The following is a 15,164-nucleotide window of genomic DNA, read 5'->3' on the forward strand; positions in this document are numbered from 1 at the left end:
ACCTACACTTCCATCTTCAAATTTTCTGAAATTTCACATGTTAGTAGTATTCCACTTTCTTACTGACAGTGTTTGCAAACACTTCCTTGGTTTCTTGCGAGGATGTGTGTGTCCCCATCCCATCAACTGCATTTTTGTTCCACAACTGACATACTTAACTCAACTGTTGTCCCCAGTTACAACACGACTGATAACTTTGTTACAATTTTTCTCATAATCTTCAAGGATGGTCAGTGCTGCAGCCAGTCTCTCTTTTTTGAGGTCTTCCGTTAGGATTTTGGGAACCCACCTAGCACAAAATTTGTGGTAAACAAGCTTTTCTGCCACAATCTCATGCACCAAACTCCGTGAAATTTGAGGAAATGTTGCAGAAGTTCCATAATCATGAAACAATGTTTATCGGAAATTTTATCATTGATTTTCGTCACCAATTCATCAGTCACAAGGCTACTTCTACCACTGCGGTCCTCATAGTAAACATTAGTATGAAAATTTTTAAAATCAATGCACCATTGCCTAACTGGGTTTTCAATCACTATTCGTTTTCCGTACATGTCACAAATGTCGCGATAAATTTCAATTGGTTTGCAGTTTTCTTGCCAACAAACACCTAATCACAAAACACACATCACAAGTGGCAGGATTTTCTTTTGCAGCGCACATTCTGACACATCACAGAAAGCAAAGTAGCAGAGAGACAGACCACACACTACCAGTGCTGGATGCGTACTGAGTGTAGGAATGTTTTGGCACAATGATGGCAGCTGTAGCCCTGTCCACCGCTGCTATAGACCTAAATGTCTTACTTTCTGGATAGCCTTCGTATAACACAGACATTGAAAAAGAAGTACAACGAGAACCGACTATTATATGTTAGTGGGAAATTAACAACAATGCAGAAATAAATTTTCATGGGTTTTGTAATTCACTTACTCAGGAAAGACACATTACCAAAGAAATGTATAAATTTTTTTGTAGTCTTGTTATCTGCAAAATGATTCACTGTTCCTCATCCTGTCACAACAATGTCTGACCCATTGTGTGAACAATATTCCCAAGCATTCACATCTTCAAAAGATGATGTCCAGTTTGCAGAATGCTTTTTCGCAGGTAAAGGTTGGTCAGTCGATCTCTCTCTCTCTCTCTCTCTCTCTCTCTCTCTCTCTCTCTCACACACACACACACACACACACACACACACACACACACACACACAAGGGGGGAGGGAGGGAGAGAGATAAAAACACTGACACAACTTTGTCATATTCCATGTAGAAAAAGCCAAAATCTACTTAGTCAAGTTTGTTATACCTTATTAAAAATGAGTATAACATTTTCAAAAGAAAGACTAAGTACACAGACGAATAAAACTAACATATCTAAGGCATACTTTGTCTTTTACTTGAAGTTCTACAGCAGAGCTTGGAAGGTCATCTAAAATCTGCAGCTGGTCTTCATCCATTTTGATCTGTATCTCTTTTTTTGAACCTGTAACACAAAATAATTTCACTTAGGTTCATGCCATAAAACAGTAAAGTAAAAAATGTAACTGCGACAATACACATTCATCACATACTTGATACACACATCACATACTTGATACACATATGCTTACTAGTTACACCCAAAAAGGTGCAACAACCAACCTTATGACCAAGAAGCACATTTACAGATTTTCACCATTAATTACAAAAAGTACACATATTCGTCCAGTTTTGACACTGATGATGAAATAATGCGCACTCTTATATTTCAGTTACATCCAGTAGATCACTCTTGTTGCTCTGTTGACATACCTCGCTCATTCCTCAAGTCAGGTTGTTCAGACTCAAGAGCTCGGCCACAGGCCACCTGCAGGTCTGGTAGCCTGGGGTGTGCAGAAAGGTGATATGCTAGCAATGAGGCAAACCAGGCCATAAGCTACATGGTTGCACTACCCTGTCGACAGTGCCTACAGGCAGAGGTGGCCATGTGCAGATTGCGGTGCAATAGGACTACCTGATAGATGATAGCCCGTACAGCCTTTACCTGCCTGTGGATGAGGTGGCAGGAACTTCAGCCCCATGGGAGAGGGTTTGAACAGCCTGTCTCAGCTGACTTCTAACACATTAGTCCTTCCTTATTTTCTTTCTATTCTATCCAACATCATAATGAAAAACTGCATGGTTCTCAAAATAAAGTGGTTAATTCAAATATCATCTACAAATTAGTCATCTCAATTTCTTTCCGGTAAGTCCCTATTCTTTCTCATATCTGAGTCACTTATATTTTCTTTCGCTATCCATGTCGTAGACACTGGGTGGTGAATACTGATATTTATCAACTAAGTGCAACAATACTGCTTAAAATATTTGCATTATGAAAAAATGCCTGCATTAATATCACAAACACAATACTAGAAATACCTACGGGAGATACACATAGAAGAAAAAATGTCACATTTGGTGGTTGGCACATGATCCCTCACCACAATTCAAAGCCAAAGTGTATCTAGCAATACCTAGTCCTGACAATAGTTTTCATGGAAAGTGATTTAAGAAATAAGGCTCCTGCAACGCTGTTAACTGCATGAAGCATGGCCAAGAACAGGTGGCATGAACTCTGCACTGTGCTGGACCTGTCCCATTAGCTCAGTACTATAAACTTGTTCCTGTAAGTATTCACACAAACAAAACTCTAGTGGATTAAGGTCAGAGCCATGTAGAGGCCAGAACATTGGCCCTCCATGACCAACCCATTTATCTGGAAATGCTTCACTTAAATATTTACACACATTCATTCCAAATTGTGGCGGTGCACCATCATGCTGAAACAATAGCTGTTGCCGAATACCAAAAGGAATGTATTCTAACACATCAGGCAAAGTATTGCAAAGATACACAAGATACAGAGGGGCATTCGAACGGCCCAAAAGTATTCCCCCCCTTGATTTCAGCCCACAGGTTCATGCCAAAGTGTGCCTGAATGCCACATTCATGGTGTACTGTGGGTCATGTTCTAACCAATAATGGCTGTTGTGAAGGTTGAAAATACCTACATGAGTGAAGCTAGATTCTTCACTCTATATCACATTATTTGTATAATGTTTGTTATCTTCCACTTGGTGCAAAAGCCAGCTGAAAAACTGTACTCATTGAATGTGGTCTTCTTGCCACTGGCGTTGAATTAATGTGTAATGATATGCATGCAGTTCTTTATCATGCAACACTTCAACATCCAATCTCTGAGATATCTGCAACTGCCCTGCGATATAATGGGTACTTTGTCGAGGCGACTAGTGAACGGTTTCAAGAATGGGGTCCTCTGTTTGTGGAGTACGTCTATTCCTTGGACGACCTGGCATTGCTCCATGCAATGAAAAACTTTATCAGGATGGTGCCTTTGAGGGTACAATATGCATGAGCAGTAGCAGCAGCTTGATTGTCGGATGCACCTGGCACTAAAAGCATAGCCACGTATTCATCACCTGTGCACTCCATCAGGAATCTGCCCTACATGAACCTGACAGGCCCAATTTTGGTTGTGCACTGTGTGGTTAGTAGACATATGCAATGTAGTTTAATGGATCCCACTGTCATGTAGTAGGCCTCTGTCATGTGACAAAACGATGTCCTGCTCACGAATGATGGGGACTAGGGAATGGACTTGTAAAAAATAAGAAAAGGAACCTCACGAGGGTTCGAACCCTAGCTCCATGGTGGATGAGGGTTTGATGTCCCAGCAGTCTACTCAATGAGCTACAATGACTGGTATGGTAGTGTGGGGTGATACACATTCATCTTTACACACCAATGTGCTGCATGATGTGACAGTGTTGCCAGGTCCACATTTTCATATGCGTGTTTTCAAAATGTGCCCCATCTGATTTTGTTACAATGTCTTGAAACTGGATGAAGAATCACATGCCAACCTCCAAGTGCGGCATTTTTTCTTTGCCCTGTATATTAAACTAATGATTTATCACAAGGCTGTTACAAAATAATGAGGTGTCACCTGCAACCATTAATATGACTAAACCAATAACAAAAGTTTTTGTTTATAAGGACATAAAATAATCTCTAGGAAATTACAAAACATTCTCAGATGTGTATATTCAGTGAACTCAGCCTAAATGGTAACCAAAACGGTGATAGTGTTGGAACATTTGTATATTACCTATTTCCTTTAAGCTTAAAAGGCTTAGCACCCATCGGGCTACATGGTCTTCTTTGGAAACAAGAAAAGGCGGCACAGAGTAAAAGTAAGATCTACAAATGTCTATGCTAAGGATTAATTGAAGGAAGCAATATGATAATGAGTTACTACAGTCAATCCCCAATGACTCATAAAAGCCATGGACATCTGTCAATAGTTTCAACAATGTAGCAAAATCTGTAACAATTTGAGTTGTGTTTTGTTTTTAATTGTGTCTGAAAACCACTAGTGATTATCCTTTGAAAGAATCTGTCATTTCTTTTGATTTGTATTGCCACATCTTTTGTAATGAAGTCAATTCTTTTAACTGGTTTTCGAGCAATATGTAATGTCCAATTTCATTACATTATTCTTTGATCACACAGTTTTCAATTGGCACTGTGCCCATATAACAGTGGATTTGAGATAGTATACTGTAGGTAACTGCATACAACTTGAAGCCTTACAACACCCCTAAAATGCTAATGAACCATTATTTCGATTAGAGGTGATCATTTCTCATTTCTGTAAAATTGAAAGAATTAATTCAGAAAGTGAAAGGATGTGAACTTAATGAAGTTTTGAATGCAAACATTTCAAATAGCAAATGCATTTTTATCACTAGCGCATAACTTAAAGGGAAACTTACACTGCGTCCTATACTTAAAATCTGCACACCCAACAATCACAATTGTATGTGATTTTAACTTAACTGTAATTCAAAATAAGCCATGGGTCCATCGTTCCACCACCAGAAACATTACTCAAAGTATTTCAAAACGATATAGAAATGAGGATACTAACCTTTTCCTAACTTCCCCTTCATTTTTCCAGTTTTTCCATGGTGAGTCTTAATTTTCCCCATTTTTGTAGAACCTTTGTTACGAGCTGGTGACATGCCAAATAGGGCATCAAACTTGTCTGGTGGTTTATTTGGAGTATTCCCTGTTGCTGGTAAGCTCTGCCTCAAATTCTTCTGTGGTGTCTGGGAGGCTCTTGTATTCATGGGTGGATATGCTGCAGTCGGTTTTACAGTCTCCGACGGCGGTTCAAACAAGTCATCGCCCTCACTGGACCCTGGTGAATATGGTGAATCAAGGTCCATATCAACAACTTCTGTAGATGTATCTTGTATCTGTTCCTTCTGATCACCATTCTGTTGTCCTGTTGGCCTTTGTGGGACACTTTTCACATACGAAATAGCTGTCACTTTCTCTGGAACAGTTTTGATACCTACTGTTCTCTGCTGAGACACAACAGGAGAGCTTGGGAGGTGGTGTGGAAGGTGATGAGATGATAGCTGAGGAACTGTAATGGTAATTGGAGTGCTAAAGACATTTGATCGGCTCACAGGTGTACTTGTTAAAGGTGAAATTGGAGTACTGGCAATACTACTGGGTAGGTTTGAATAATTACTTGGTGTGCTACAATGTGTAGGTGTAGATGTGACAGGCTGCTGCACTATATTCTGTTTGAGAAGCTTCTGTTGCTGAACTGTCATTGGAATAATTTTTATTTCTGGTGATAATGGGGTAATGTCAGAGTTCATAGGCACTATCATTGTAACAGACAAGGTACTTGACTTTTCGCCTGGCTCTGAAGGAGAAACTTCCACTTGCAACTGATGCTGTGATGCTCCAACAACAGATTCATCAATATTTGATGGTGAGCTCCCTAACATAGTTTCAATCATGGTTAGAGATTTTGTTCTATCTGGAGAAAGAGTCACATCATCCCGTAAATTGTCAGAAGACTGTATTAGTGGAATCTCTGATGACATTTCTAAAGTTTTCTTTGTTGTATCTTCTGGGTCACTTTGAATAGGGGAATCAGTCACACCTACAGAATGCTGCATCACTTCTTCACATGGTGTACCACTTGGACTTTGGAGTTCATCAATATGTACTTCTTCTCTTACAGGTGACGGTGTACCTGATTTTGTGGGATCAAATGGATCATAAGCATCAGGTGAAATAGGTGGAGAACATGGAGTTGTTGGTCCTCGTGGTTCAGGTGGTGTATTGGGACCTTTATGCATTATGTCCCTGTCAAGGTCCTCATCCATCTGTCTATCGGATTCATCCAGTACAGTGTCCTCAGCCATTAAATCATCATCCTCTTCTCTTAACGGATTACTAATTGAGCGCAGTTGAGGTTTTGCAGCTATTGAAAACTTTATTTGTGGTTCAGGCGGTGTCTTAGGACCTGTACTAGTATTCAGGTAGTTACCAACAGAACTCATAAGTGGTGACTGAGATTCAGGAGTTCGTGCTGTTGCAGACATTTTAAGAGAGTTTTGTGGACTGAGTATTTCCTGGTGCATCATCCTGGTCATAATTCCATCTTCCATTTCAGTTTCTTTATCTCGTTGTGCATCATCACTGTCACTCAGAACTATGAGATCTCTGGGTGAAGGGGTTTGTTCACGAAATGGTGATTGATCTAAATCAATTATTGCAACTGGTTTTTGCCTAAGTAATGCAGCCAATCTCTTGTCCCCCTTTGCTCCCTTTTTGGATCTTCTGTTCAGAGTTTTATCAGTATTTGCTGCATTATTTAAGGCTTTGGATGTCTTTTCTTTCCCACTTTTATCTTTCCTTGATTTTTTAGTTGTTTCCCTACCTACATCAAATGTATCTTCTCTTTGTTTTCGCTTAGATGAATCTTTAGGCAAGGCACATATAGACGCTGATGTAACAGCTGCAGCTGCAGCGACGGCAGCATCTTTTGCACCGGGTCCTTTATTTGATTTGTTGAAATTCACACTAACTAGAATATTGTCACCAGAAGTGAAAACTTCTTTGGATGGCAATGGAGATCTCTCTTTCCGCTTCTTGCGCTTCTCTGCTCCTGACTGGTCTTTGGATTTTCTCGAGTCCTTCTTCTTTTTATCTTTCTTTCGTTGCCTATCACTATCCTCCTTGCTATTGTTTACTATAACAGTGAGTTTTTTTGGTGGCTTTGCAACAGGGTTGGTCTTTTTTTCAAGCAATGGAACTCTTTCGTGTCGTTCTCTAGACCAGGATCTCGAGAAAGACCTTGAGTAAGATCGATTGTACCGTCTTGCTGATGGCGAAGGAGATCGGGAATAAGATGAGCAGGAAACAGATCGTGATCTTGATCGAGACCACGATGATGTCCATGTGCGTGACCATGATCGACGATTCTTTGGAGGTCTTTTTTGTCTGGTAGCTGCTCTAGATCTGTCTTTACCTTCCCTTGACTTGTGGATGGATCTGCTTCTTGATCTATTTCTAAGCCTGCTGCCTGATCTTGATCGACTTCTTCTGTTTCTGCTCCTGGAGCGATCTCGACTCGCCTTTCTCTGTCTTTCTTTTGAACGGCTCTTTCGATTCCTATCTTTTAATTTTGATATAGATTTATTTTTTGATCTACTTCTCGATCTATATGACCTGCTACGAGAACGACTGCGAGATCGGTGTCTTGACCTCCTCGGTGACGAGCGGCCTTTCGCGCGATTAGTCTTTGATCTTGATAAAGATACTGATCTGTCACGAGACTTACCACGTGATTTGGAACGTGACCGTGACCTACTATATGAACGATCCCGTGAGAGATCACGGCCAAATTCATCTTTCCGCTTTCTTTTTTTATCACTCACTATTTTTCTGACATCATATCTTTCCATGTCTTTTCTTTTCTCCTTCTTTTTCTTCTCTTTTTTAGGTAATTCTTTATCTTCATTTTCCTTTCTGCTTCCATCCTTACCTTTCTCTGTTGGTTTGATACTCTTGCTATCTCTATAGTTTCTTTCCTTAGTTCCTTTGGATGGTTTCTTCCATGATATAGAGTCATCTAATGTACTGCCTTTTCCCTTTACTGTTTCATCATCATCATTTACACTCAAATCCGCCCTGTCCCTATCTCTGTCCGTAGATTTCTTTTTCTTCTTCTTCTTCTCTTCTTCAATTCCTGCGTGTACAGAAGACTCACTCATTTCTGCTTCATCTGCGGATCTTATTTCATTACTTTCAAGTCTTTTATCTTTGTCTAAAATTTTATCTTTCTGAGTGACATCAGTCAGTCTTGGACGCTCATCTACTATTTCACCCTCCTCATAATCCACTGTTTCAGCAGGAGATAGGTCTTTTTCAAGCTGTGGTTTCTCAGCAGACATATCGTTGTCAGCTTTGCTGCTATCTTTCACTTCATCAGTAGCTTTCTTTCTTTTCTTTTGAGGGGAAATTTCACCATCTTCTTCACTCAAAAAACTAGTTTCATCATGACTCATATCATCATCAAAATTTATTGCTTCTTCAGTTTCTGATATTGTTTCAGTGTCCAGACCTTCCAGTCCAACTGGAGTTGTAGCAGGGAGACCACTATTCAGTGATGACGCTGTGTTACTTAGTGACAATGCAGTCTTATTTTGTGAACCCGTTGCATTATTTGGTGACACTGCAGATACTGCAGAAGCAGCTCCTTCCACTAGATTTTCTGTCTCTCCGGACACATCTAGTTTCACATCTTCATGGTTTTGTGGATCATTCTCATCTCTGATTGCACTTTTTTCATGGTTTTCAGAGGCACTTGACGTAACAGGATGAACGGCACTGAGGTTACTCATTTGGTCAGCTATTTGTTCAACAGCTATAGCAGTAGTGTCTTTCTCTTCGGATGTGACAACTTTGCTTGGTTCTTCACAACTAGTGTTTTGGCTAATAGAACTACCGTCAGTACTACTGCTGGAACTACTACCACTGCTGCTACTACTGCTGCTACAACAGCTACTGCTGCTACTGCTACAACTACTGCTGCTGCGGCTGCTGCACTGAAGAGTTTTTGACAAATGCTCAATCATATCATCATTATTTTCTAATGGTTCATGTTGCACTTCTGAAATTGATCCTGACTCTTCCATCTGTTCATCATTATCTCTGCTCTCTTGGTTGTTATGGTCACTACTCGATTCAATCGGCATCTCCAGAATATCAGATTTTGCCTCACACTTTTCAACCTCTGCTTTGTCTTCATCTGTCATGACAGTGACAGGATCACTCTTATCTAAAGCACCTGTATTCTCTTCCGGTATTTCAGTTGCTTTCCGGGCTATGTCCATACTGTCAGCTGAGTAGATAGAGAAATTGGGACATTCTCCCTCATCGTCGTCTTCATCACCAGATGCCAGAGCCTTGTTAATGGATGCTGAAGAGCTCTGAAGAGTACTGTTGATCACCTCCTTCACTGCTTCTGTTACAGCTTCAGTAACATGAACAGAACACTGTTTGCTCAGCTCACCATAGGTTGGTGACTGCAAGTAACTTGCATTTGAAGTACTCATATCTACGTTCTCCGATGAAGGAGGGCATGGTGGGAGTGGAATGTCTTCTTTATGCAGATTCTGAGATACAAGTGGCTCATCATCATCATCACTATCATCACATGGAACAGCTGGATCATACTTTTCGGACTCATCTGGTGATTTGGTAACATTATCCTTATGTGTATGGTCATCTGGATTGGGACGAATATCTATTACTAAAGAATCATTTGTTTCACTATCACTAGAATCTTGTTCACCAAGCCCTATAAGTAAAGCTGAAGGTTCTGGGGGTGGAGGAAGAACATCAAAATTACGTTCATTATCTTCATGCTCAGAAGCACAATTTTGTCCACCGGCACTGGATACTTCGATGTCACTATAAATATCTAAGTCATCATCTTCTGTAACCTTCCGGTAAGTATTTTTCTTAGTGTCTCTCTCATTTGATGACTTTCCACTTGAGATATCTTGGTCATCAAGAAAGTCACTCTCTTCGAGTTGCCTTTCATCGGTGCTGCTAGCATTGAGGGATGTGGAAGGATGAGGATGTGTTCGCCTTACTGGAAATTGTGGTAATAAATTGAACCTACCAGGATTTGGTAAATCTGATGTGGTAGAACTGTTCTCTGGACCCAAGTAGCCTGTATATCCCAAATGACCTCTATCACTATCAAATCCAGAAAGATGGGTACCTGAGTACATATGTCCACTATACTGGTATGATGAAGTTGATGTCCTTTCATACTGACTGTCCTTATTATGATGATATGATCCAGATGATCCAGGAGATCTTGAGTTGCTAGAGTTACCAGGATACAGTGGAACTTGAGAAACTCTTGTCTGGTTGTCTGTAACATTTACTCGGTTACTTGTATGGGACTCCCATGGAAATCTGCTATTTACACATGTTTGTTGACCCACATTGTTCGAAGATCCACTACTACCAGCATGGCTGGTAAAAATGTTAGGACCACTATCTGCAATAGGGACAACACTAATTGCATCCCTTTGAGTGAAAATACGGGAGGGCAATTCTTGTGGATTACTGTCATGTTGTATCCTTTCCCGATATCCATCTGAGGATTCTGTAAACCTAGAAATGCTTTGTCCATCATCACTACCAGACATTGCCTTACTTGGCCTCTCCACTTTGGATGCCTTTTTAATAGTAATTGTACCATCTCTCCTAAGAGACATGGTCGTATTCCTTGAATGCCATAGGCCTTGGCTTTCCATTATGGAGTCCAGGAGATTGTGGCGGCTACTTGAAGTAGTGTCACGTGAGGTGCTTGGCCGAGGATTCAAATTAACACGAGGCCTTGGTGTGCTGCTCATCAAGCTTTGAGACAGTTTTCTTGCAGCCAAACGTCTTGCTGTTGTTGGTGACGACCTAGATCGGTGGCACAACATTCTAGTGCCACCACCTTCATTTCCATTTTCACCGTCTGACCTGTAATTAACACAGAACTCTTATTTAATAACAGGCAGAGCAACATTGGACAATGTTACAGCAAAAAATGTGTTCATGTCATCAAATTTGGGGGTATCCATATTACACATCACCACAAATAATGTACCTCCATTTTAAAAAAAAAGGGCCACACACACTTCAGTGGGGCACAAAACAAATCAGGTTTAAAATCTAACAAAATTTTTACCTGTTTTAAATTGACTTCAGAAGAAATTTTTACAAAAATACTGAAAACTGAAACTACTACTACTTTGCAAGCCACACCATTTCACCATTTTTCACAGTGTCTTTTAGGTGTTGTATTTATTTTTGCTAATATGGTGATTTCTGGAAATATTGTTGAGGTGAATAAAAGATTCCACAGAACAAAATTCAATATTGCTGCAAGATCCAAAACGGCCAAATGCACGCAAATGGGCATGCCCTTCATATTGCAAAAAACATGTAAAATAAAGTACTAAAATGTTTTTAAATTATGCAAAAATAATAACTATAGTTTACTAATTTGACTTGAAGTGAAGAAATTTGATGTCTTACCAGTAACAAACCAAAACTGAAAGATGAATGAATAATCTGATCACCGTATGAACTTATGATGTGATGAATGTTTCAAAACACACAGCAAAAATGAGAATAGTGGACAGGTTTTTTTTTTTTTTTTTTTAATTCTGAAAGTGGGACTTAAAAGTCTGCTGGCTGGAATCCTCTTTTGTAATATTACCCTTTTTCTTTATTATTTTCTTCCTGATGGCAACAAAAACTGACTGCAGTTTGTGTGGCCAAGACAGTATGTCTAAGAATGTATTTTCTTCATTATGCTTTTTCCTCTCAATAACAGAGAGAATATTATAAAATATAAAAATTCAGTATTGCACAGTGTGAACAGGATGCCTGGGACACCTTAAGTCAGGACCTCACTTCAGACATCTATACTCCACATCCTAAAAGTACTGAAATCCTTCTGTGACCAACAGGTGACTACCACAAAAAGGTAGATTTAGTTTTGATCTATCATTTAACACAGAAACAATAAATCATTACATCACCTGATTAAGTACAAAAAATTATATAATATGCCATGGCTTATCAGTGAGCCACACCATACACATTTAGTTCAATAATTAGCTCTCTCTCTCTCTCTCTCTCTCTCTCTCTCTCTCTCTCTCTCTCTCTCTGTATCTCTCTCTCACGCACATTCACAACAGGTTTAAACATCAATTAGCACTAGCAAAGACTCGTACCCATCAGAAAAGTAGTCGAGACTATCATTTCCAAACAGGTTCAACGTAGGAATACCAGCTGATACCCGTTGCCGATTGAGACTGGAAGCTGGTGCTGGGGCATGTGCAGTATTAGAACTCTGTGATCGACGGCATGGAACCAGTCCCAGATTTTCTGCTAAACGTGATCGTCCAGATTTTCTTACAGTCGAATCATCATCTTCTTCTTCACTATCCTCAACAGTCTGTGCAGAGCTTTCGGAAGTATTCCGCTGTCTCTGCCGCTGTCGCCGCCGCCGTTGTGTACGAAAAAATGACTGCTGGAAAAAAAAAAAAATTACACTGTTTTTCCTTAGTCACAGTTTTATATACAATTACATTTGTTTCAATCTCTTTTCAGTACATGCCAAATGGAAGACACTTAAAAGTCAAGTATCATCCTAATTACTAGAGTGGAAATGAAACCCGTTCTGTTTAAAAAGTAAGAAGTGAGCTACAATGTCACTGATTACATGATTTGCATAAATTATTTCAGTAATTTCAGTCATGCTAAAAGTATTTAAATATGTTTTATTATGAAAATAATATGAGGAAATAAGCAGAAATCATAACAACAACATTTAATATACATTAAAAGTTAAATCATCAGGTAGTTTTCTTGTAGACTGAAGCAAAACAGAGAAAAGGAAAAACAAGCAGGTGAAAGGTAAGAAAGAGAAGGACCAGATATTTAATTCCTCTTCAAAGTCACAGATAAGATGGTAAACTTCTTATTAGTTAGTTTATTAACTACCTACATATGTCTACAAATAATGATCACCTTTTTTAATTAAGGCTAATTTTTCATTATCTAGACCAGGGCACATCTATTTGGGCAATATGTTTGACACAACCTGACAAACTTCCCGAAGGATTCACATCACACATGAACTGCTTTTATCTCTTTATTATGAACTAAATGCACAAGCTGGTGCAGTTGGACCACGTACCTTCCTCATTTGTGGAAACATTTCTTTGTGGATTTTAATTTACGAACCAAAATTAGCACATTGCGGACAGGTCTCAAGTTTACTCATATTTCGTGTGGCATCTGTTATGTATGGATATTGAGATAACTTGGGTTTTCAACATGCTATCTGTAGATGCCATCTGCTGTGATATGTTTTAACTACTTCATCTATTTAGATGTTTACACCAGCAGTCAATGTATCAAAACCAATTGTTGAATTTATTATTTGATTATTTAGCATACTGACAGTCTTTTGATATTTCAAAGTTCCTCCTGCTTTTAGAGATCGTCTTACTCAGAAAATGGAAGGAACTGAATGAATATTAAATACTTTTCAAGGTTTTGGACAAAGATTATTCAGATGTTCCAAGTAAGAATGGAGATCCAGGCGACTGTGTGAGTGAATGTTTTAATGGTTTGGAGGACTATTCCAGTAACAGTTACATCATTACACCCATAAAGAAGTGGAGAATGGCAGTGTTTTTCAAGTGATTCTGACAATAATGATGAAGGTGATTCTGTTATTGTGAATGATTTACTTTGTAAGAACATTAACCCTTTCGAGACCATGCCCAATTACTACTCAGGCACTGGCTACACCAGTTTATAAGGGAGATTCGGGGGTGCTGACTCAAATGGGTTAAGATCATATAGACCCCACCAATTTCTTTAAGATCTTCTTGGACCCATCCCATTCTTTTTGCCTTTGGCATTATGAAATATAGAATGTATTACATAAGCAAATGGCATTTTTTTCCGCAAAACTACAGTTTGTTTTCTGTGTTAAATATTTTATAACAGGGTGCTGCACATAAAGGAACTTCACATTCTACACATCAGTAAGATATATTTCTTTGAAGGCCTCTTCTTGTATGTACTCCACACCTCCATATCATTATTTTACTCATTGTCCTTGGTAAAGCACTACTATGAAAAGCAGCAGTACAAACAAAAATTTTAGAACTATCAGAGAACACAGCAGAACGACTGATAAAGGTTATCATACAGTGGAGTAAGCAGCTGCCAGCTTCATAACATCAGGTGAACTGTAACTTGTCAATCCTACAAATTACAAGCCACTGAATTGTGCAGGTGGATATATCATATCACATCACAGATGGATGAGTCGGGCCGGCCTGAGTGGCCAAGCGGTTAAAGGCGCTACAGTCTGGAACCGCACGACCGCTACGGTCGCAGGTTCGAATCCTGCCTCGGGCATGGATGTGTGTGATGTCCTTAGGTTAGTTAGGTTTAAGTAGTTCTAGGTTCTAGAGGACTTATGACCACAGCAGTTGAGTCCCATAGTGCTCAGAGCCATGGATGAGTCTGCCATGCCTACTTAAAGGTTTACATAAAGAGAGAACTTGCAGCAACAACTAATACATCCACTGCACCTGAAGGACTTGTTCCATTGTAATCTACTGCCTTCATGCCAGTGGAGTTTACAGTCACTGAATATCATCTATTTGGCCACAGAACAGAGGTTCCAGCACTTGTAGTTATCTCAACAAATGCTTCCTAGGCTTCACTTGAGTATGTAAAATTTGATATTCAAGATTGTAACTGCTGATAAACTGTGACTGTACCATTTGGATCCAGAGGCAAAGTGGCAATCATATTTCTGAAATTCCACAAATGATTGTCATCTAATGAAAGTCAAGAAAACAAGGAAACGTACACCAGATGGAGGAAGCTTTTTTCACTACATTGGTACACTGGATTCTGATTTTCTAAGTTTTACTAAAGAATAGAGGAGTCATGATCTGCAATGTGTCTTACACCACAATGACAGCTGCTCTCTTCATGTAGTCACCACAATTTAACCCTTTAACTGCTCTGGACATGTTAACGTGCGGCCCTTTGTGCCTGTCCCTGTGTGCTCTGGACATGTTAGAGTACCAGGTAGAAGGACTGGTGGCACGTGTAAACACGTTCAGAGCACACAGGGACAGGTACAAAGGGGTGAACATTAACACGTCCAGAGCAGTTAAAGGGTTAAGGATTATA

At 39.5% G+C, this 15,164-nt stretch overlaps 1 protein-coding gene across 7 annotated transcripts in view; it reads right to left on the bottom strand.

Moving 5' to 3' along the window:
• The window catches only part of LOC126184547 (serine/arginine repetitive matrix protein 2-like), a 294,117-nt gene that overhangs the window by 178,961 nt on the left and 99,992 nt on the right, over positions 1-15,164 (bottom strand). For 6 of the 7 annotated variants that reach the window (XM_049926972.1, XM_049926968.1, XM_049926966.1 and 3 more), the window contains 3 exons: positions 12,170-12,468; positions 4,978-10,907; positions 1,391-1,488 (listed from right to left, as the gene is read on the bottom strand). In XM_049926972.1, the coding sequence (XP_049782929.1) occupies positions 1,391-1,488; positions 4,978-10,907; positions 12,170-12,468 (6,327 nt within the window). The remainder of the gene's footprint in view (positions 1-1,390; positions 1,489-4,977; positions 10,908-12,169; positions 12,469-15,164) is intronic. The other variant, XM_049926970.1, reaches the window with a different exon arrangement.

The sequence above is a fragment of the Schistocerca cancellata genome, chromosome 4 (genome assembly GCF_023864275.1).
Source record: "Schistocerca cancellata isolate TAMUIC-IGC-003103 chromosome 4, iqSchCanc2.1, whole genome shotgun sequence".
NCBI lineage: Eukaryota > Metazoa > Arthropoda > Insecta > Orthoptera > Acrididae > Schistocerca > Schistocerca cancellata.